Source organism: Apteryx mantelli, chromosome 1, assembly GCF_036417845.1.
Source record: "Apteryx mantelli isolate bAptMan1 chromosome 1, bAptMan1.hap1, whole genome shotgun sequence".
NCBI classification, from domain to species: Eukaryota; Metazoa; Chordata; class Aves; order Apterygiformes; family Apterygidae; genus Apteryx; species Apteryx mantelli.
The window spans coordinates 92,851,364-92,875,048 of record NC_089978.1 but is presented as its reverse complement, the minus strand read 5'-3'; the positions used below and the strand labels follow the sequence as shown (position 1 = coordinate 92,875,048).

The 23,685-nt window shown below is 37.4% G+C and overlaps 1 protein-coding gene across 8 annotated transcripts in view; it reads left to right on the top strand.

Moving 5' to 3' along the window:
• TAB3 (TGF-beta activated kinase 1 (MAP3K7) binding protein 3) overlaps positions 1–23,376 on the top strand; it is a 50,891-nt gene extending 27,515 nt beyond the window's left edge. For 3 of the 8 annotated variants that reach the window (XM_067297525.1, XM_067297547.1, XM_013961870.2), the window contains 6 exons: positions 2,553–2,741; positions 6,080–7,529; positions 10,946–11,106; positions 14,992–15,085; positions 15,839–15,922; positions 18,925–23,376. In XM_067297525.1, the coding sequence (XP_067153626.1) occupies positions 2,640–2,741; positions 6,080–7,529; positions 10,946–11,106; positions 14,992–15,085; positions 15,839–15,922; positions 18,925–19,073 (2,040 nt within the window). In that variant the 5' untranslated portion in view covers positions 2,553–2,639 and the 3' untranslated portion in view covers positions 19,074–23,376. Of the gene's footprint in view, positions 1–620; positions 643–2,552; positions 2,742–6,079; positions 7,530–10,945; positions 11,107–14,991; positions 15,086–15,838; positions 15,923–18,924 lie in introns of those variants that run through there. The other 5 variants (XR_010884342.1, XR_010884341.1, XR_010884340.1 and 2 more) reach the window with 5 other exon arrangements.
• The last annotated feature ends 309 nt before the right edge of the window (positions 23,377–23,685 follow it).

The window sequence follows — 23,685 nt, the reverse complement described above, 5'->3', positions numbered from 1 at the left end:
TCTGCTTCTGTGAAAAACATGGAGTCAGTTTTAGGCAGGTCAAGCAGAACAGGTAGATAAAATGCTCAACAGTAGGTAGAGCAAAATGCTGGGGAGGAAAAGGGGGGGTGTTGATGGCAGCCATGGAATCCATGGAATTCTGAATGATTTTGTGTTCATGCTTCTCCGCATAATTGTTTCGTGTTTCTCCCAGACTTCTGAAGACTATCCAGGTAACTGTAAAGGTGAAAAGCTTTAAATCTTTAAAATGAGGAGGGAAAGTTTTGGTCAGTTAGTTACCCATAATTCCTGTCTAGAGGAGGATTCTGTGATAAAGCTGATAGTTGATTATTTTGGTTCCTGCTGATAACTTCAGCATTGAGAATTACACCTATACTTTCTTGCCACAAATATTCAGGATATGTTGGAAAACACTGAAGAAATGTTTAATTTAGATTTTTGTAAAAGCTTTACAGAAACTTGTTGAATGTACAGATTCTGGATCTCCAATCTGCTCATTCATATTACATTTGAATTTGCATTTGAACAGAGAAGCGATGTAAAAGCTTTTTCTTATGCAAATGAAATTATTAAAATAATTATCTTTTTATTTCAGATACAGTCCTTGTTATTCCACAGGGATTTTAAATTCAGTTTCTTCAGGTAGGGGACCCTTCCATTATTGCACTTCATCTCCTGCCTCCTGGGAAAAAGAGTTGTCTAGAAACACCTAGAGTTTCTGACACTGTAGTCAGTTTCGCTTGCAGAATGCTTGCGGTGTTCTGCCTTTGAGTAGGATGTTTGACATGTGTGAAAAATCAGCCTTAAAAAAGATGCCCTACTGGTAGTGTAGATAAAGTTTTACCTAGCTGTTGCAATCAGGGGAAACTCTTGTATCCATTTGAAATGGAAGGGGGTCTGTGACATTATTGCAGTAGGCAGAACTGCACAATGATTATACAGTGTAAATTTATTACAATAATTGTTAAATCACAGGATAATTCAGATATTTCACTGTTTCTTTAAATTTGTCTCATTTATCTTGGGAAAGAGTGCAATGTGACAGTTTTAATACTAGAATGTATCAAATATGACAGAGCAAACCCTTTCTGTGAGCCTGTGTGTTATTTAATGAATGTCAATTTCAGCTAAGATGTCCACATATGAAGTAGCCAGGTCATAGAGTGGGCTTCTGTTTTACATTTTTTTTCTCCTCTTTTCAAAGAAAGAAAATAATATTTAGAGAGAGGTGACAAAAGGAAAGCCTGGATATTGAATGTTCAAAATAATTAAAATAATTTAGAAAAACAAAATTGTTCTTACCCTAAAGCTGACATTTTATAGTTCTTTGAAGATGTATGTTCTGCTTTCTTACCTATAAAAACTAAGCAAATTTTGGAAGAAAGATACAGGGAACTGTTAGAGTTTGTTATTGTATTAGGTATACATACGTTTTGTAGTATTCTAGTAGTATTGCTCTAGACTGCTATTAGAAGTTGAGCTAACAAGTTAAACCATTGACTCTTTCCACTGAGGTTGAGGGAACATAACTTAAATGGTATCAACATGGGACTTCAAGTGGCTAATATGTTACTTGAACACCAACTCTGCTGGTTTGTCTTTCTTTTCCATTTTTGAAAGTAGTACTGCGTTTTCCCCAATTATGAATTCAACTGAGAATTAATTTTGGAAAGGCCTCTGAAGCTTAGCCATGATAGATATGTTACAGGGACTATTTTTTGCTGGTCACCTTCATGCAAAGTCTTTTCCAAATCTCTGCTTGGACTTTAGCTACCTGTTGATTACTGCTGTGATCATGAGTCACAGCAGGCAGAGCATTTGCTTACTCAGACAGCGTTCATCTTCTAGTGCTCCTTGGCATTGAATTTTGGATAATATCTTCATGCTGTTGAGTACAAGAATCCTGAAATGGAAAGTGTTTTTCTTTTCATTAATCATCTTAGTGTGAATGTAGTAGGTGCCTTACAAAAATCCTAAGTAGATGCTTATCATAATCCTAGTAATGACTTTTTGAACTCCATTTAATACCTTTTCCTGTTGCGTTTCATAGAAATTGCTTCCAACTTTTGGGGTGTGTAATGATACAAAGAGCAAAGGGTTTAAGTACTAGAAGAGTATTATCGGATAGTTGTGCTGCTTAGCGTTCTAGCCTGTTATTTGTGGCATATTGTAAATAACAAAGATCTGTATGCTTCATGATAACTCCAGTTTTCTACAAACTGCTCAGAATTTCCCTGGGAGTAAATTGGTAACAGTTCCTCTTATGCAGGTCAGATTAAGTCATGCCTGTGTGATACTGCAGTAGGTCTGTGTAAAGATGTTAGCTAGCATATTGTAGTGAAGTGTCATGTAGATGTACCTGTGGTAGGTTAAGTCTTCAGGGATTATAATTTGAGACTTGATGATTTCCACTCCTGCATTTAAGCCTTTGTGTCTCTTGATAACTGGATCTAGAAATGTAATGCAGTCATCCATTTACACATGCAGTTTACGAGTGAAGAAAAAATTTTGTGTTTGCTTAAAAATAATTGATTGTGCTTTCTCACTTACAGAAAATGCCAGAAGCATCAGAAGATCATAATCATTGGAAGGCCTATTGACTTCCATTTTTTGATAATCTGGAACATCATCAATCTGGCATGGCGCAGGGCAGTCAACAACTCGATGTGCAGGTACTCCATGATCTCCGGCAACGTTTCCCTGAGATTCCTGAAGGTGTGGTGTCTCAGTGCATGCTTCAGGTATGTTGAAGAATTAAAAATGTATTAAGAGTCTGTGTATTTTTATCTTTGTAGTATGAAAACTCTTTAGTAGTCTACTTGGAGGACAGATTGTTTTCATTCTTCTGGTTTTATTTTTGATGTGGTTATTCTTTGTATTTTATTTCTAAAACAGGAAACACTGTACTGCTTACATTTTTATCCTGTCTCTTATGTACAAGAACTTTATCATTCCTCACTTCTGTGTGGTTTGTTTGTTTTGTTTGTTTTTTTTGTTGTTGTTTTTTGTTTTGTTTTGTTTTTTTTCTTCTGGTTGTTCATCCTTGGCTATGTGACCTGAGACTGCATGCATGCAGGGAATAAGGAGAGTGGCTAATGGGGTAGTTTTTGCTGATGGCTAGGTAAAGAACATGTGTGTACTGGTGGAAATTGTAGCAAACAGTGACTCCTTCTTCCAAGATGAGGAACTGGCTTTACCTAGAAATTTAAAGGTTTTTTTTATGTCTTCATGGAATCTTCAATGCCACAGCTGCCCAGAAGATTATTTTACTTCTGTGTTTTCAAGTCAGGTGGCAGTTCTTTTTTCCATTTCCCCTTCCACTTTCATCTAAAATCACAAATCAGAGGAGACAATAGTGTGATTGCACATAATCATTTTTCAAGGTCGTGATGATCTGGTTATACCTTCTGTAAATGGAAAAATTCAGAAGTGGAGTAGGAGCATGTAAGATCTGGATTGGCCTTGTGTGACAGCGGGTCTGCTGGAAATTAATGTGATAAACTCTACTGTGTGTGAAAGCAGCTAAGTTGTATTTTATCCTACCTGTTCCTGGCAGAAGAGTGGAGATGCAGTGCTGCCCATGTGAAACTGAGAACTGACTTCAAGTGCTTCACTATGTAATTATGGCTGTAGTTATGCATGTGGTATCTTCTAAATCATACAAAAGAGCTGTGAATTACTTTCAGATAAGAATGTAAAGGTGGAAAGCCCTGTAATGCAAAGCTTTGCTTATCCTGACATTGTCATCTCTTCTGTGCTGTGAGGCAGATGATTCTTTTCAGTGAACTATGTTGAAGTCATAGATACCTTTAAATTAATAAAATCAAAGAACCCATAATGCTGCAGAAGCTTATGGTATTCAGATGGTATATGGTATTCTGGATAGCTAATTAACATTGTATTGCAAAATTTTGTCCTTTCTGAAGAGTAAAAGAAGTTTCCAAGACCATTTGATAGATGTTTTAAGATAGCTGAGCCAGTTTCCGTTGTTTAATGTATTGTTGTAACCTACATGCTGTAGATTTACAGCAATATGAATTTTGGACCCATCAAACATTGAGGGTCCTTCGAAACAGCAAACATGTTTCATATCCTCTGAGAAAATTAGATCGGGGCTTCTCCTAACTACATTCTGACTTCCTCCACCCTGAGGAAGTGACCTGAGGACGCTGAGGACTCTTTATGAAATCCTGTTTAGACGGCAAATGGCTGGTGTTAACAATTAGTTAGCTTTTTCATGGCTGCTGTTTTTGGCACTGTGCTGTTGGTTATTATTACAAGGTCTGATTCCCAAATATTCTGTTTTTAAGTCTTTAGATGGTGCCTCTGGAGTTCCTGTTGACCACTGGGATCTAGAAGGGGAGTTTGATGTGAGGGGGAGGTAGGAGGGTGAAGTATCCACAGAGTGAGAGCTGTATTTGTTAAGTGCTGGACTCTTCTCTGTCATATTTGCTAGTAAGTCTTCATCTGAGAAGATGCTGAATTTCTTTGTTAGTCCGATACTGAAACCATGAGAAGCTTTGAGAGTCATCTTCACTTTAGTATTAAGACTGACTAGATGAAAATCCTCAAGAAAAAAATATTAACCATGACTTTTTAACCAACAGGATATGATGTTGAAAATTGTACTACAAGGATGCATGAGTATGAAAGCGTATACAATCTTTGTACAGTGGTTTCACTTAGCTTTTAAAAGCTATCATTATCAATACCTGTTTTAGAATGGATATCTTAGCACCCTAAAAGGGCTGTGTGTGTGTGTGTACACACACGTTTGTTCTGGTAGGGTGCTCTGTATGTCACAGAAAATACCAGTCTTAGATTAGATGTAACAAAGTTCAGGAGCTGAGGGCTGGAAGTATGTGAACTTGACAAAGTCACTGTAAAGTGACTTTGAAATTTTTACTTTAATTACTGTTTGAATTCAAGGCTGAACCACAGCTGATGGTTAAGTTTGGGCTGCTATATGAAAAATTGTAAAAAAAAAAAAAAAAAAAAAAAAAAAAAAAAAATCCACAATCTGGAATGCTCTCCAGTGATTTTAATTGGGGGGGGGGGACAAAGCTATCATTATGGTAGTTCTTTTAACAAGGCTAGGTACAGCTAATTTAGGTAGAGAGGGAAAGGAAGGAAAGGGAGTTTATATTTGGTTTGATTTGATAATATAATGTCTGTATAGTTTCAGCAACTGGCACCACCGAACAAATCAAATCCTTGTTGGGGTTATTTGGTTTCCTCACAGATGTAAGAATAAATCTTTTTTTTTTAGCCTTGAGTCTTATATTCTTTAAGAAAGTTGACATAATGTCACAATTGTAAGGGGCTTTAGGAATTACCAGTATGTTTTCAAGCAAACACTTATTCTGACATCATTTACATGATTTTTAAAGGCACTGAATTCTATTGTAACAAGAAAAGCTGATTTAAATGCTTGGGGTTTTAAAGTTTCAGGTAAAAAGTAAATACTCAGGTAAATAGTAAAATACAAGTAAAAGCAGTGAGCACTCAAGTAAACAGTAAAACGGATTGGTTCTAGATTCTGTAAATGATACTAAAGAAGAAAGGAAGAAGTCATGCAAGATTAGATTAAAAAAAAAAAGTTACTTCTTTCAAACCAAAATCAAAGCAGAAGTTGTTGAATTAATTCCTGCAAGTTGTTAAATCAGTTTGTAATTTTGTTTGGACTCTCCAGAGTCTGCAATTTTGATCTAGTTTAATTTGATTTGTGTTGTTATTAGAAATGGCTAACTGTACATGATGCCTCCTCTTTACAGAAGATGCCAAGATTTCTAAGCTGCTTTCTCCTAACCTGGATTTGATAGAATTTTGTGTCACACTGTAGCTAGTGTTACCATAGCATTTCACTAGAGGCAACATGCACTGTGTACTACTTGCATACCGTGGCCTAGTAGGTATTATCTTTAATTTATTTCAGAATTCATGGTTGTGTCACCTACAGTGAAAAGTTGGGCTCAAGATAGGCTTGAGTGCAGCTTCAGTTGAATGTTGTTTGAATACTGCAACTAGTGGGTGTTTCTTCTGTAATTTGATGATAATAGATGTCCATTCTTACTCCTAGAACAACAACAATCTAGATGCCTGTTGTCGAGCCCTTGCGCAGGAGAGCAACAAATACTTATATATGGAGTACCATAGCCCTGATGACACCAGAATGAATAGAAATAGTCTTTTACACATTAATCTGGGTATTCATCCTCATACTAGCTATCATGCAGGGGATGGAGCTCAACTTAATGGTGGTCGTACACTGGTACATAGTTCAAGTGATGGACATATTGATCCGCAACGCACAGCAGGTAAACAGCTGATATGCTTAGTTCAAGAACCACATTCTGCTCCTGCTGTTGTGGCAGCTTCTCCTAATTACAATCCATTTTTCATGAATGACCAGAATAGAAATGCAGCTACTCCTCCTCCACAGCCACCTCCACAGCCATCTTCCATACAACCAGGAATGAACACGTCTGCTATGCAAGGCCCTCCTCCTGCGTATATGCACATACCTCGGTACAGTACAAATCCCATTACTGTTACAGTATCACAAAACCTCCCCTCTGGACAAAGTGTACCCAGAGCTCTACAAATTCTTCCACAGATTCCAAGCAATCTTTATGGGACTCCTGGCTCTATTTATATAAGACAAACATCTCAAAGTTCTTCAGGACGACAGACTCCTCAGAATACACAGTGGCATTCATCGCCACAGGGCCCAGTTCCGCATTATACTCCACGTCCTCTACCTGTGTATCCACATCAACAGAATTATCAACCTTCTCAGTATTCTCCTAAACAACCCCAGATCCCTCAGTCAGCTTTTCGATCACCACCGGCATCCCAGTGTCCCTCTCCTTTTGGCTCTCCTCAACACCAAGTTCAGCCCCCTCAATTGGGTCATCAGAGTTCACATGTTTTCATGCCACCTAGTCCTTCAACTGTCCCACCCCATCCATATCAACAAGCATCCCAGACTTATCAAAAACAAGGTGGTCACTCTGTATCATATCTTCCTTATGGTGGACCTAGTTTATCCAAAGGTTCCATGAATAAAATAGAAATTACAGTTGAGCCACCGCAAAGACCTGGGACTGCAATGAATAGAAGTCCTTCACCAATAAGTAATCAACCATCTCAGCGAAACCAGCACCCACTGTATGCAGCCACCACTCCTCCTTCAAGCTCTCCATCAAGAGGTATGTCAGGTCAGCCCAAACCTCCATTTAGTGTTAATCCAGTATATATTACCTACACTCAACCAACTGGACCTACAGGTGCACCAACACAGTCTCCTCGGGTAATGGTATCTCAGCCAAATCCAACCATTTTTAAAATCACAGTAGGTCGAGCACCAACTGAGAATCTTTTAAATTTAGTGGACCAAGAAGAGCGTTCTGCAGCACCAGAGCCTATTCAGCCTATTTCTGTAATCCCAGGATGTGGAGGAGAAAAAGGAAGCCATAAATACCAGAGAAGTTCTAGTTCTGGATCAGATGACTATGCTTACACTCAAGGTAAATATTTTAGCCTGCAAATTGTATTACTATAAAATGCATTTTTGAGCTTGATTTTGTTACTTACTAAGTGGGAAATACTGAACCTGTACAGAGACGAATACAAATCACTTGCATCAAAAATCATCTAATGACAGTTCGTTCTTTTTTTGTAACTGTACCGAATTTCAGTCTAACACATACAGTATTTCTGAGGTTCTTAAAGTTGCCATGCTTTTGACATATGGTGAATTTCTTAAAAGAGAATACTACAACTAAAAAAAGTACTTTGTTTATAAATCACATTTGGTTTATCAATTCTGCATTTAAGAACTATGACATAAATTTAAATGTGGATTTTATTATCTTTAGTTTGAATAACCTTGACTGCAGTATGCTTATTTGTGTGGTACTTTGGCATTACATGAAACCCGAAGCAGTGTAACTTCTGAAAGGAACTGGAATTTAATTTATTTAGTTTAGATTGAAGAATATTAAGTGAAAAGAGAGAGAGGTAGGTTGCAGTTAAAATTGTTGCATGTCAATACAAATCATAGGTTTGATTTGAAAGGAATTAAAATAATTATTTTGAAAAACTTAATCAAAAATTCACTTCTCCCGGTTACAGTTTTCAAAGAGGACAGAGCTTGCCAGACAAAGCTTAGGAAGTGTATTCTATTGCATAGGGACAGAAAATAGTTAGTCTTAATTACACTTAAAAATTAAGTAATGTAGTCAAAAAGAAAAACAAGGAGTGGTGAGACCTAACCTTTATCTGAAAACTACTTTTCTCAAAGTAATCTGCTTTCTAAATTTGAAACATTTAAAACAGAAAATGAGTCGGTCTGCAGGCATTCAAACCAATCAGCTGGGGGTAATGGCAGGATGCTAATCAGCAGCAATTATTTAAAGAATGTGCTTTGCATCTAGATTTGTGTTAGGAGAGTGTATTCTTCCTCCACTGCTCCTTCTATTCTTCCTTTCACCTTAGAGTTGAAATCACATATACACTGTCCTGTAGTTCTTGATCTCTAATTTCACCTTGTATTTTTGGAGCTATTTTAACTCATCAGCAAAAGAGCTGCTCTGTACCTGGTAGACCAAATTAGCAATGGTGTTTAGAGAGAACACTAATAGGTCTGTACCTCCTTGGCCATACGCTTTCTTTGGTAGTGGTCCTATTACAACTTCATTAAAGATTTTATGCAAGAAAACCATAAGTAGTTTTGCATAATTGAGAAAAATATATTCTGAATGTAGAAATCTGATTTTGCTTTTGTGTCTCTGTCTAAATTTCTGCATTTGGAAAAAATAAATAAATGAAACTAGTTAATAGTTCAGAGCACTGGAACAGGTTGCCCAGAGAGGTTGTGGAGTCTCCTTCTCTGGAGATATTCAAAACCAGCCTGGACGTGATCCTGTACAATGTGCTCTAGGTGACCCTGCTTGAGCAGGGTGGTTGGACTAGATGATCTCCAAAGGTCCCTTCCAACCTCAACCATCCTGTGATCCTGTGTAATATATGCTTTTGGGGACATACGCTGCTGTGGTAGTACTTACTGCAACTGAGCTCTGTTAGCCTTTGCTATTGCTGCACATAAATTGTAGAAGAATAAATGTTATATTCTCTGCTACTACAAATGAGACCTAAAAAAGAGCATATTTTAAGAGTTTAATATAGGAAAAAAAGTGCATTTAACTTTCTTCTAAATATGAACCACTGTCAAAGTGTTACCAATGATCAGTTCTGGTTTCTGTACTTCCAGTGTTTTGTCGTAGCATGATTGGCATTTGAGTTGTACTAGGATATAATGCCAAGCTATATAATAAAGTCATATCAGATATTAAATTGGAGGACCCATACTAAGGACAGGGTTTGATAGTAATAATGAAAATCATACAGCCTGATACCTGGACTTTTTTTTTTTTTTTTTAATTTTGTGATCTCTCAAACACCACTTGAATGATTTAGACAATTTTAAAAGGTAGAGAATAGTTTTGAAGCCTGTGTTATAACAACATCTGATGTTATTCTTTGGTAAGATTTTCAGTATTTATTCTTTAGCTATGAATTGGTGGTTGCATACAAAATCCAAAGTACAGTGCTGTTGTTTTACACAGAATAGTGACATCTGATTAAAAACACTGTCATTTTTATCCTCCCCCAGTAAGCTCTCTCATATAGTTCCTTATTTCTCTAGCTTTTGTTTTTTTCCAGCTAGTATACAAGTATTCTTGCAATATTTTATGGTTTTACTTTGCCTATGTTGGATGGAAGTGAAGAAAAGTAGAGGTGCTTGCAGGTGCTTTGCATGAAATAGCATTTTGCAGGTTCTACTGTGTCTTCATTTATTTAATATTCTCCCTTGTCAGCATGAGCTGGAGAACAGTTTGCTAGCAAGATCTGGGCAATCTGCTTATCTGACTACCAATGCAAATCCCTGTTCTTTTTCTCTGTCCCAGTAGACTTTCATCAGGAAAAACAGGTAGATCAGATAGTGCTAAGCATTAACTAAATAACTTGGCCAATTTTGGCATTGTGATGAAATACTGAGAAATACTCTTTCTGCAAAGACTGAATATTATTTGCTACCTAGTCAAAATTCTTTCTTTGGCTGGGTAGCTGCCCTGGAAGCCCAACATGAGCTTGTAACTGAGAGTCATGAATTTCAGTACCATGACAGTAATATGAGATAATTACTGATTAATGGCAGAGAGAGTTTAGAGGGCAGTGAGTCAACATTGCTGTAGAATTAAAGACTCTGAATGACCTGAGCTCCTCGCACTTCCCCTCCCCCCCCCTTTTTTTTCTGGGATTCTTGTCACTAATATGTTTTATTGAAGTTGTGTAGTTTTGCCTTTGAGTGCTGGTGAATTGATAGTATTGGATATTAAGGTACTTTCTGAAAAGCTAAGAATACTTAAAGTTTTTATTGCATAATCTGTAATAGCAGTGAAAAAGCCAGTTCAGGACTGACTTTTTGGCTAATATCTTATGGCTAGTTTGTCAGATATTGTTGAACAGCAACTCTGAAGTGTGTATTATCTCTTGATCTTACCTCTGGTATTTGTTTTTCACAGTACAATATTAGTATAATTAGGTTGCTTTTTCATCCTGAGAAGCGCTCTCCTCATACAGGTGCCTTTGTATTTTTGAAACGAGAAAGATCAAATACGAAAAAAAAAAGCATTGATCAAAATGGTAATATCAACTTCAAGTTACTGTGTAAAATGTGTTTTTTATTCTGGAATAGCTTTCTTCTAAAACTGTAGGTCATTTGGCATGAAGGCATCTTCACACTGATATTTGAATGCATGTTTATGATCACTTTTTTCTTCCAAGAAGGGTCACTCATGAATCTTGCACATAAGCTGAGAGTTCAGTTTTCCAGGTTTTTGTGTTTTAGTAACTATTTCTTCCATGTAAAACATGTTAGCCTTGCTGTTACATCAACGAGCAAGGATGGAGAGATTAGTAAAAGAGCTGAAGCTTGAGAAAGAAGAGCTTGAACGTCTGAAAGCTGAAGTCAATGGTATGGAGCATGATCTAATGCAGAGGCGACTTCGAAGAGTTAGCTGTACAACTGCAATTCCAACAGTAAGTAATTTGTTAGTATTTTAATTAAAGATACAAGTTTATTTCTTACGCTTTCATGAGCTAGAGGCAAAATATTTGGGGGTTTAAAATCTTCGGTATTTGGGAATGATATTTCTGTAAGTTCTTGTCTTGTAATGAACCAAATAGGTGTTCAGCTTACTGTTCGCAACAGAATTTCCAAGACTTGTATGCATTTGCTTTTTTGAGCCACAAAATTGAACAATAGTTACTTTCCTAACAACATATAAAAGTGTATGACCAAGTCTATTAAAAGAGGCTGAGCCATATGCAGCTTGGGTATTCATGCAGCAGACCTTCTCATTTTTTTGAAAAGGTATTGCGTTATCACAGAATCACAGAATCGCTGAGGTTGGAAGGGACCTCAGGAGATCATCAAGTCCAACCCCCCTGCTCAAGCAGGGTCACCTAGAGCACATTGCACAGGATTGCATCCAGGCACGTTTTGAATATCTCCAGAGAAGGAGACTCCACCACCTCTTAGGGCAACCTGTTCCAGTGCTCTGTCACCCTCACAGTGAAAAAGTTTTTCCTCATGTTCAGATGGAAGTGTCTGTGTTTCAGTTTGTGCCCGTTGCCTCGCGTCCTGTCGCTCGGCACCACTGAAAAGAGTCTGGCCCCATCCTCTCGACACCCTCCCTTCAGATACTTGTACACGTTGATAAGATCTCCTCTCAGCCTTCTCTTCTCCAAGCTAAACAGGCCAAGCTCTCTCAGCCTTTCCTCATAAGAGAGATGCTCCAGTCCCCTAATTATCTTTGTGGCCCTTCGCTGGACTTGCTCCAGTAGTGCCACATCCCTCTTGTACTGGGGAGCCCAGAACTGGGCGCAGTACTCCAGATGTGGCCTCAGCAGGGCTGAGTAGAGGGGGAGAATCACCTCCCTCCACCTGCTGGCAACACTCTTCCTCATGCACCCCAGGATACCATTGGCCTTCTTGACCACAAGGGCACATTGCTGCCTCATGCTTAACTTCATGTCCACCAGCACTCCCAGGTCCTTCTCAGCAGAGCTGCTTTCCAGCAGGTCCACCCCCAACCTGTACTGGTGCATGGGGTTATTCCTCCCCAGGTGCAGGACCCTGCACTTGCCTTTGTTGGACTTCATGAGGTTCCTCTCTGCCCACCTCTCCAGCCTGTCCAGGTCTCTCTGAATGGCAGCACAGCCCTCTGGTGTATCGGCCACTCCTCCCAGTTTTGTATGTCAGCAAACTTGCTGAGGGTGCACTCTGTCCCTTCATCCAGGTCATTGATGAAGAAGTTGAACAAGACTGGACCCAGTACTGACCCCTGGGGGACTCCGCTAGCTGCAGGCCTCCAACTAGGCTCTGTGCCACTGATCACAACTCTCTGAGCTCTGCCATTCAGCCAGTTCTCAATCCACCTCACTGTCCACTCATCTAACCCACACTTCCTGAGCTTGTCTATGAAGATGCTATGGGAGACAGTGTCAAAAGCCTTGCTGAAGTCGAGGTAGACAACATCCACTGCTCTCCCCTCCTCATCTACCCAGCCAGTCATTCCATCATAGAAGGCTGTCAGATTGGTTAGGCATGATTTCCCCTTGGTGAAGCCATGCTGACTCCTCCTGATCACCTTCTTGTCCTCCACATGCTTGGAGATGGCCTCCAGGATGAGCTGCTCCATCACCTTTCCAGGGATGCAGGTGAGGCTGACTGGCCTGTAGTTCCCTGGGTCCTCCTTCTTGCCCTTTTTGAAGTCTGGGGTGACATTGGCTTTCTTCCAGTCCTCAGGCACCTCTCCTGTCCTCCATGACCTTTCAAAGATGATGGAGAGTGGCTTAGCAATAATGTCCGCCAGCTCCCTCAGCACTCGTGGGTGCATTCCATCAGGGCCCATGGATTTGTGGGTGTCAAGTTTGCCTAAATGATCTCTTATCCACTCCTCCTCGACCAAGGGAAAGTCTTCCTCTCTCCAGACTTTCTCTCTTGCCTCCAGGGTCTGGGGTTCCTGAGGGCTGGCCTGAGCAGTAAAGACCAAAGCAAAGAAGGCATTCAGTAACTCTGCCTTCTCTGCATCCTTCGTCACCAGGGCACCCACCCCATTCAGCAAAGGCCCCACATTTTCCCTAGTCTTCCTCTTGCTGCTGATGTATTTGAAGAAGCCCTTCTTGCTGTCCTTGACATGCCTTGCCAGATTTAATTCCAAACGGGCCTTAGCCTTCCTTGTCGCATCCCTGCATACTCTGACAACGTTCCTATATTCCTCCCAAGTGGCCTGTCCCCCTTTCCACTTTCTGTAGACTTCCTTCTTCTGGTTGAGTTTTGCCAGGAGCTCCTTGCTCATCCATGCAGGTCTCCTGCCTCCTTTGCTTGACTTCTTACTCATAGGGATGCACCGCTCTTGAGCCTGGAGGAAGTGATGTTTGAATATTAACCAGCTCTCTTGAACACCCCTTCCTTCTAGGGCCCTCACCCATGGGATTCCTCCAAGTAGGTCCCTGAAGAGGCCAAAGTTTGCTCTCCTGAAGTCCAGGGTTGCGATCCTACTTGGATATAGTATATCCATATTGATATATAGTATATCAATTGATATACTATATATATACTATATAGTATATATATAGTATATATACACTATATATACAATGTGTGTATATATAGTGTGTATATACTCTATATATATACTGTACATATATAGTGTGTATATATATATACACTATACTAATTGATATTGATATATAGTATATCAATATCAATAACTTATATCAAGTTATTTTGCTGTTTGAATAGTTTTAGACATTCCTCTTCTGTTTTGGTATGTGTGTAATGTGACAAGTAACTTTTCAGTGGCAGTGTTGGCTCAAATAGTTGGCACCTCTCTCTCGTCTTTTTCCCTGTTACTTCATCCTATCTCTGTGACGTCCACCCACAAGGGAATCTGGCAAGGGCATCTGTATGGCTGTGCAGCAATCCTGAAAAGACAGCTCATTTGACCAAAAACTAACTTCCACTTTGTGCAGTTTTTAGCTGAATCAGTTCAGTCTTGTTTACTGTGTTGACGTAAACAGTGGGGACAGATGTAGGATGGAAAGATTGGTAGGGGTTGTTAGCTGCTTAAGGAGAGTAATTGCTGTATGTCTCACCCATCCCAGGTATTTAGGGCAGCATTTGTCACGTACATTCTGTCTGTGATGTTGGAATGTGTCCTAAGATAGGCTGTTAAGAGTTATTCCCATATCTATGTTAATAAACGCCGCTGCTAGCAATAAGATCATTTTGTATCCCAGTAGCCTGTGGTTTCTTAATGATAAGTAAATACATGGACTTAAGTAGCGGATCCTTCTTTTAATGCTGCATGACAATAATTATTCTTAAATGATTTACAAATACTGGGCTAGAAGTTTCAGCATGCAGGAGCTCCTTGAAGTGATGGGAAAAAAATTAACTTCTAACCTTATACAGTTATAATTAAAGAATATAGTTAATGTGAACTGTAGTTCGTATTTCGTTTCCTGATGATCTTCATGTAAACTGTTGGAGCAGCAGTCATCAGTTTATACAGATTCTTATATTTTTGTTCTTTGGCTGTAATGGTAGCGCTGGGTGTGTAATAAACTTGGACACAACTTTGTCTTTTTACTAACAAATTTTACTATTAACTGCTTTGTGCATTTTTTGTTGTTGTTGGGTGTTTTTTTCACCTCGCTTTCTCAAATGCCAGTGGAAGACTCCCTTTTTTTGAAGGGAAGAAATTAGGGCAGGGGAGGGGGACACAGTATAATTTTGGATATTTTATTTGGTACTTTGGCCTAATAAAGCTATTAACAGACATAACACTGCTATATCTACATTGCATATGATGCTGACTCTCCTTCAATTGCTATTTTGGGTCATTTTCTTCCTAGCCTGAGGAAATGACGAGATTGAGAAGCCTCAACAGACAGCTTCAGATAAATGTTGACTGTACACTGAAAGAAGTTGACCTCCTTCAATCTAGAGGTATTGACTTAATTATTTTTGCAAAACATAGCTTAGGCATAGTACGTGCTTAAATGTGGATACTGTTCTTGGACTCTTCTTTTTTAATAAAAACTGAATTTTATTGATATCAAGTTATTACTAAAAGATATCTTTTTCAGTTACAACTTGATAACTTGACTTACTAACATTTTTATTGACAAAGTTAAAATATTTGTAAATGGTGACTTAACTTTGTCAAGACTGTTTGATCTTAAAAAAAAAAAAATAGTCCTTTGTAAAGGTTCTTTACTAGAATTTTTAATCTATCACTGACAAAGGCTCTGATGAAGCAATACAGCCCAGAAGTACAGGTTATGACCAAGAAGTTGGCAGATAAGAATCTACTCAGATATTTAAGTCCTCTGTTCTTTTGACAGAAAATGACACACATATAATCAAGATAGATTACAAATGTGTAATCCTCCTTTTTTTTTTTTTTACCAAGAATGTGTTCTACAAAAAGATTTGCATTTTCACAGATTTATAAAGCAATCCAGAGCATTGCAATGGATTTGATTGTTTAAATATGGGATTGGCTTGCTGAAAATTACTCGAATCAACACAAAACTGAAAATATACGACAAGAAGATGCTCAGGAAAAAGCTAAAATAGAATGTAAAGATAAATATTATATAAAATCTGAAACCTCAAGATATTTGAGGCACTGTCATAAACATGTAAATTACCTTTGAATTATGCTTTCTTACTTTTCTTCTGTTACTTTTCTGACAGGGAACTTTGATCCAAAAGCCACGTGCAACTTCTATGATAACATAGAGCCTGGTCCTGTTGTGCCACCAAAGCCATGTAAAAAAGGTAGGTCAGCAAACAAGCTTCAAATTACCTAATCTGCATTCAGAAAGTTTGTTTTTTCTATTAATAATAAGAATTAAAAAACCCTGTGGCAACAGGAGACATTCCATTTTTATTATTATATCTATATATAAACCAAAACAGATCATTTTGATCTAACAACGGTAATCCTGGCTACAACTTGTTTTCTATCAGGATGTTTGAAATTAATGTTCTGTTAATATGTTCTTTGTAAATGCTGTTGTTCACTGTTAGAAAAAGAGTTGGAAGTACACAAACTCTTACCTCTTGAGCTTACTAATTACATTTTTTTGAAAGACTTAAGTTCTCCATTAGGAGCTTTCAGCCTCCTTCTAATGTATATTGCGATTCTGTAATTTAAAATTTGGGATCCCTATTGCAAGTTGAATTGGTAACAGAAGTTTTAATTATATGTTAACTTGCCCGTTCATGTTAACTATTTTGTATGCGGAGTGTGAATTTGACAGTACCCCTGAAGTTTTTTAGTGCAGCAAGAACCTCAGACATCTTAAGGCCTAAGACAGAGTATGTGTTTCCTCACTTGTAATGATGTGTAGGTTCCTTCAGAAACAGTGGAACATGCATCTAAAGTGATATCAGTATCCCACCTTTACAAGTTTACTATTTATTTTTCTTTTATTATTTTCTGTGCTATTTATAAAGCCTCTAGGATTCATATCCATCTTAAGACCCTTAAGCTGTACGTGTGCTCAGGAGCTACACTTCGTGTTCAGTGGATATTTAGTCAGTGATTCAATTCACTAACGTAGACACCTAGTGGCTGCACAGCTCAATAGCTTTCTGGACTCGACTCCATTTAGGGGTCATTTTGGAGCAGTCCTACCTTTTGTCTCAGGTATTTTGGATGCAGTTCTTTTTTCCTTTTAGTTTCTGAAGTCTGTTGAAAGAATTGCTTTCAAATGCTAGTTTAAACAGTTTGTGTCTTTCTACTGAAACAGCCACTGTGGGATCCTGTGCTCTGATGCAGAGAAGGCAGTGGTCTTGTCACACAAGATTTTGCAAAGACAAGATTTATAGTACAGTGTCTCCTCTTACAGTAACTAGCATGTACTAAAGTTGTTAGTGGAAAAAATGCTCTGATACAGTAGTCATGTACTCTGCTTGAAAATCCAAATATTGTAAATAAATTCTGGTTATTAGTAAGTACTTCCTAATGGTTTTAGAAGCTGAATTTTGAATCACGTAAGGAAATATTTTTTTCCCTCTCTTCTGAAGCCAGTATTTCTCTGTTTGATTTTCTTAAATACCTAATATGTGAAAATTCATAAGAAAAAAAAAGAAGGCCCAGAACAGCTGTTCTTTCTACATAGCAATTTAAAAAAAAAAAAAAAAAAAAAAAAAAGGATGTGTTCCCTGCACATGTGTCCGGGGAAGGCAGTAGCATCAGGTGAACAGCAGCAGTGGCATGAAGACAGATGCATCCTGGATTCATGTTAAATTGCAGTGGTCATGTGGTAGTTTTAAGGCACTGCTGCTTAATGGTGTTTGAAGAGATTCTCCTAGTTAGACTAGTCTGATTTATTATTTCGGAGCAAAACGTACTTGTAAGAAAAAAGTGGTTTTATTGGCAGTTAGAAAGACAGTGCCTTGTGAGGATTTGTGTGACTTTTAAGAGTAGCTTCCAGGTTTTGTCTGTCAACCTATTAGAGGTCAGTTTTAGGGGTGATATACTGTATCTTGATCTTGCCTTTTAACATAGAGTCTTCAGATACATTTTTTTTTTCCTGGAAAATTCAATTTCCTTAATATTCAACTATTGAAGACAGGTATGGGCAAACAAGGGTTTGTTCTGTGCTGCAAGCTGGTTAGTCAATGTGAATGTAAACATGTGCCTCCACTATTTGCTCACTTAGGAGGAATCTGTTTAGTCTAGGCGAAGAACTATGCTAATGTGAGTGCGCAGCTTCTGGACTAGAGATGGCTTACATCTAAGCAAGGAGGTTACATTTTGTTGTGTATGTCTTTGAAGAGAAACCTCGCTATTAGTTGCCCTGACTTTGTCATCAGCCATGTTAGATTTCTGAGGAGATGATAATAAAATAATTTGTGCACTTTGAGTTACAAATTGCAATTTTTTTTACAATGCAAATTCTCTTTAAGCTGTATTTTACAGATGTTTGTTTAGCAGATGGATATCTTTACCTTACCTTCTAGGTATGTGTGCTTATATTGTTTGGAATCTTAAAACTTTGTAAGATGTCTTAAGTGCTTCCACATCTTAGGAATATTTCCACTTTTAATAGGTAGACTGAGGTCTTGAAGTGGTGGTAGCAGACATCAGAAACTAAGTCTTTCCATGGGTTAATACCTAGTATATGTTTACATACATAGTGATTTTTATGAATGAAAACAAAATTAGAATACTGATCTATCCCTCCCTCCCCCTTCCAAAGCCCTGAGGAAGTAAAAAGAATCATCTTGTTTTGAAACAAGCCTACCATTTTATGTATTCTCTTCCGCCTGGATAAACACTAGAAAAAGATGCAGAGAACTGACGTCTGTCAAACTGTTTGAAGGAACTAATTTAGAAAAAGCCTTTCACTTCAGATAGCAGGATTAGTGAAGTTTAAGATTTCATAGGAGACTGTTGTTCTTAAATCTATAAATAGTCATTCCTTAACAGGGTGGTGCTGGAGTGCTAAGGACAAACTTTTCATTGTATTTTAAGCTTATTAAACCTTTAGCAGTATTAGTGACCTAATAGTAATGATTGCTCTTAATTTTGATGTTTTTAATCTAGCGTGGTTAAGTGACTCCTACAGAAGTGAAATGCTTCAAAGTTTTCTCCTAAAGAATTTCTAATCTAGTTTGTAAAATCTGAATATTTAATGTTACCTAGGTAGAAAGGTTTCCAGATTCACTTTTTTGTTGAATGTTTAAGAAGGTGACAGTCCAGTCAGTAATCTTACATATAATCCTTTTCTGTAAAATAAGAAAAAGTGTTTTCCTTTGGCTTTTTTTAGAGCATCAAAACAGCTCCAAACAGACTCCACGGACTCAGCCAAGAGATGAAGACTTTGAAGGGGCTCCATGGAATTGTGATAGCTGCACCTTTCTAAATCACCCAGCACTAAATCGCTGTGAGCAGTGTGAAATGCCACGGTACACCTGAAAACAAAGAAGGGGCTGCACTGGGTTGAAAACAGGCTTTCAAGCCAACAGATGTAAGAGAAGGAAATATGGGGAACCTTTCAGTCTATCTGCCCAGCCTTTGCTAGTCAACAATCATCATATTGCAAGGGGTGGGGGAAATATGTTAAGATGTTTCTGCTTGTGCCACACTAAAAACAAATAAATTAAGGGTGAAATATTTTCTTATCCCATTGCAGTGAGCAAAGCAGAAAAGGATACCTGAAAATGTAAAAGGATTAATTTCTGGAAGAATGTATACAGGAAGGCAGATAACTACTGGTATCTAGTACTGTGGTTATAGATACTGCTTAGTGGCTCTAAAAAAATTGTTTGTTTTTTTAAAAAAATTATAGAACTCTTAGTAATGGTGTGAAATATTACAATTATCCAGAAAAAAAACTGAAGAGCCAGAGCTGACTTACCTGGCCACAGCTAGCTGGAAAATAGAGGCTCCCTGTGCTTCTAGATTGTAAGCTACTGAAAAAGAAGACAGGTAAATGCAACCATAAATTTTGCAATGTATAGAAAACAAGGAGAAGGGTATTCGTAATTGCTGCTTTTTTTCAGGGTAACTTATGTCTACAAAAAAAAATTGCTGTTTGAAATAGTGACCTAAGGTGACTAAATGAGATACTGTATGAGTGTTAGAGAGTGTAACCAGAGGCAATTTTTACAATCCCTTTTGCTTGTACAGTGCTCACCTGGCTGTATCAACACTGATAATAAACTAAGAATGAATTCTACTGTATTACAGATGAAAATACTGCTGCATGCTTTCATTAGGCCGTTGTGTTTTAAAGCTAAAAGTATGCTTTTATATACAACAATCTTCTAAGACTGTGCTCTGTAGCAGTACAGTGAACATATGCCAAATGCAGACTACTCCAAATTCAGTTTGAAAGACTTGAGCTCAGCCATGGTTATGTATGAGAAGTGTTTATACTCTGTTCCTTAGGCCTTTTCAGCTTCCAATTTGTGAAGAATTCATGATGTTTACAGCACAGAAGGTACTTTGTGCCCCAGTCCGAAGTTAGCTGAAAAATAATTAATCAATTAGCTCTTCAGTAAAGGTTTATTTGCACACTGTTAATAAACCAGCCTGTATAAAATAGCAGATGGCAGATCTTGAAAAATTACACACTGCATTCTTTTTATTTTGGTCAGGAAATATTTGCTGTAGATTGAAGAACACAGAAGACTTGCAACTGAAAATCATAGTGGTACTTTTACGCATATGATATACTGTATTATAAAGGTGATATTCAGTTTGTTTGAATGCTTCAGGTTGCTGTAATAAAGCACTCATTATTTGTGAAATCAATCTTGGGTTTGGGCAGCTGAATGATTATGTTATAAAACTGTGTGACTGAGTAGGATGTTCTTGCATACTGGTCAGCAGTTGATACAGTGCATTTGAATTTTTATGCTATAACTTTGTCCAGGTCCAGAGATGCAACCAAGCACATTCACTGAGTTATGGTAATTGACTTTGCAATTGTGAGGCAAAGTGTGCTAGCTAAACCTCACCAGACAAGACTTAAACATTTTAAATTGCTCTCAGCTCATGGCAGCCACATCCATATGGTCAATTACCACACTTCACTTGATGTGTGATAACATATGAAGCTGTGGTAGAACAATCATATGTCTGAATCCTTATTTAAAATCAAGCAGCATTTGTAAGGGGTGGGTGGAGGAAAATGTGTCTTGACTGCATTGCCAGTCTGGTATCTTCTGTTCCTGCAGTTTATAAAGGTAACAGTTTAAAAAAAAAAAAAAATCTTAAATGAGAAACTGATATTGTATATCTGGCGTTTTTCAATGTGTTCTTGCACTAAGTAAATTTTCACCATAATTTGGAATAAGCTAATTGATCTCCAGGAGTCAGTGAGCACCACTGATGAGCAAAACAAAGTCAAAGACATCAAAGCTAATTTTCCTTCCTTCCTAATGATTTATAGTATTATACGAGGAGCTCATAGTGTGTGCAAGGGGGAAAAAAAACCACTGGCCAAATGAAGGTAGAAAACAAAAATTAATTTTGCTTATGTAAGTGGACAGTCTGACAAAACTGAAATGAGCAGAAAGTGGAGTAGAAATGAGTAGAAAACAGATGAGCAGAAACATTATATCTAGGATAAGCAATACCATTGCTGTTATCAGCTGTATCATGAATACTTGATACAATACCAGTAACTTCATGACTTTTCTATGGTGATGCCTTTGCCTTTGTATTATTTCAGTTTTCTATTCATTTGTACTTCTGTTGAATTTTTAGCAGCTTTAGTTTTTGCTGGAATTACAAAATGATAGCAACTAAAATGACAGCAAATGAGAGTAGATGGGTCGTGTCAATACAGTTTTGTCATTTTCAGACAGGATAGATGCTGCTTTGGAAAAAAAATGCATGAAGTCCAACAATTCTGTGAACTGTAATAATCATAAATGCATGGTTTCAGGTCTTATGGAGACCTGTTAGTCTTAGTCATAGCTTTCACCAGTCAGAGGAAGACAAAAAAGGCTGCCTGGGTGCAAGATACTTCTTGGAAGACTAAGTGAGTGCCATTAGATTGCAAATGGTTTCCATCATACCAATAATTTTACTTAATCTTTTCGATTACTCTCATTTGTTGCTTGTACAAAAAAACCCAAAAACCCTTCTGTTGTTTTCCTTTACTTGTAAATGCCCATATTCAAACATTAATAGTAAAAACTTTACATGGTGCTTGAATATCTTTAAGTTTGTTAGAATGCAAATTGTGTTTTGAATATTGGATGATCCATTTTCCTTTTGAAAGCAGGTGACACCTTTCACACCCCAACTGAATTTTGGATTATGCTAAAAAGGTTGGTTTGTGTAATATTTATTGAATGCATATAAAACCCTAATGTTAGGTGGCATATAAAATGCACTGTATTGTATAAAACATACGTGTGTGTGTGTGTGTGAATGGTGGGCTGCTGATGCCATTGTGTTGAGTTAATGCACTACTTGTGTTTTCTTTTTTTTCTTAATGACTGAGCTTTTCCTCAACCATGCTACTAGGCTGGTAGAGTTCATAATTGACTTGGACATTCAGATATTCAAAATGATTTTGCTGTTAATTGAAATTAATTTTATAAAGCTTATTTTATATTTACTGTGCTATTAAGATGAATTCCCTTTAATAATAGCATACTACTGTAGTTCTTTAAAAGTTTATTTAGAGTGGGGCTTGTGGAAAATGATTCAGAGTATAGTAAACCAAAAGAAATCTTGAACTTCGGATCTGCTTTTAATTTGATGTAATTATTAGTCTTGTTTGGGTGAGGAGGAAAGGGGTGGGAAGTCAAGCAAAAGGAAGTACTTTGTAAAATGTAGTCTTAGATCAGATTGAATTGTGTATCTGTGTGTCTGTGGTATGTGTGTGTTTTCCCTTGAAAAAATGGGAGGTGTGGTGAAAAAGTGTAATAATTCTTAAAAGAGCTGGTCTCAGTAATTTCTGATTATGATATACTACTAAATCATGTTTTTTTTAAAGGAAAAAAAAAGCTTTCATTTATTTATCTTTCCCAGTGATGCATCTCTCATTTCAATTTCTACAGTACTTTTACATTTAATATTGATTGTAAATCCTCCTTGAAACTGAAATAAAAATACTTCAAGAGTTGAAATGGGGACAAACCAAAATGAAAATAATAAAGAATGTTTTTTAAAAAGAATATGAGAATATTAAGTATGTTTAAAAAAAGCTTGTCATCAGGATTATATTTTGTTTTAAAATTCAGTGGTATACCCTAGAATGTGAAAATTACTTTCCTGACAAGAAGTGGATGGTTCAACATAGACAATTCATCAGCTTCTTTGGTACCACAGAACTTACGTGCTCTATACTACAGTGACTCTCTATCCCATTAAGGAAGAAGACAGGCACAAATAACACATCTCCTAGTCAGTACTGTCTCTATGTGCTGCTGTATCTGTTTTGTTACAAAATGTCAACATTATTTGAAGTTGGCCATGACTGAATTTTGCCATATTTCTTCAGTTGGGTCTTTTTGTTGCTGTTTGTCCATAAATATTAATGCCAATATTTTTCTTGTTTTTGAATAATCAGAAGTCAATGGAGTTAATGCAATATTATAATCTTGGATTTTTTTTGAAACAGATTTTTAAAAACCGTGTTCTTGAAATTTATTTATTTATGGTGGCACCAGTGTATCTAATCCATATTTCCTGCTGTGTGAAACCCTGTTGAATTTTTTCATTAAAACAACAAGACACGATCTTGTTTAATCCTGTATATATGGTGTCTACATTCTAGATTTGTGTATGCTGTGAATGAACTTATTACTAAAAGATGAAATTGTACAAAGGCATTCAGAGGCTATGCATGCGTGGTACCTCCAGAAAGTGCATACTCCAAGTCGCAGATTCCTGCAAAAATAAATTAATAAACTAAGCAAACATCACATCCTGCATTTGTTCTTGTATGTAATAGAAGACTTTTTTTTTTAAATAGCCTTTTTTCTTTGATTGTTCCTAGTCTTCCACTTGGACCTATAATTAGAGCAAACTTATTTCAGGTGTTTTGGGGTTTTTCTTTGTGCTA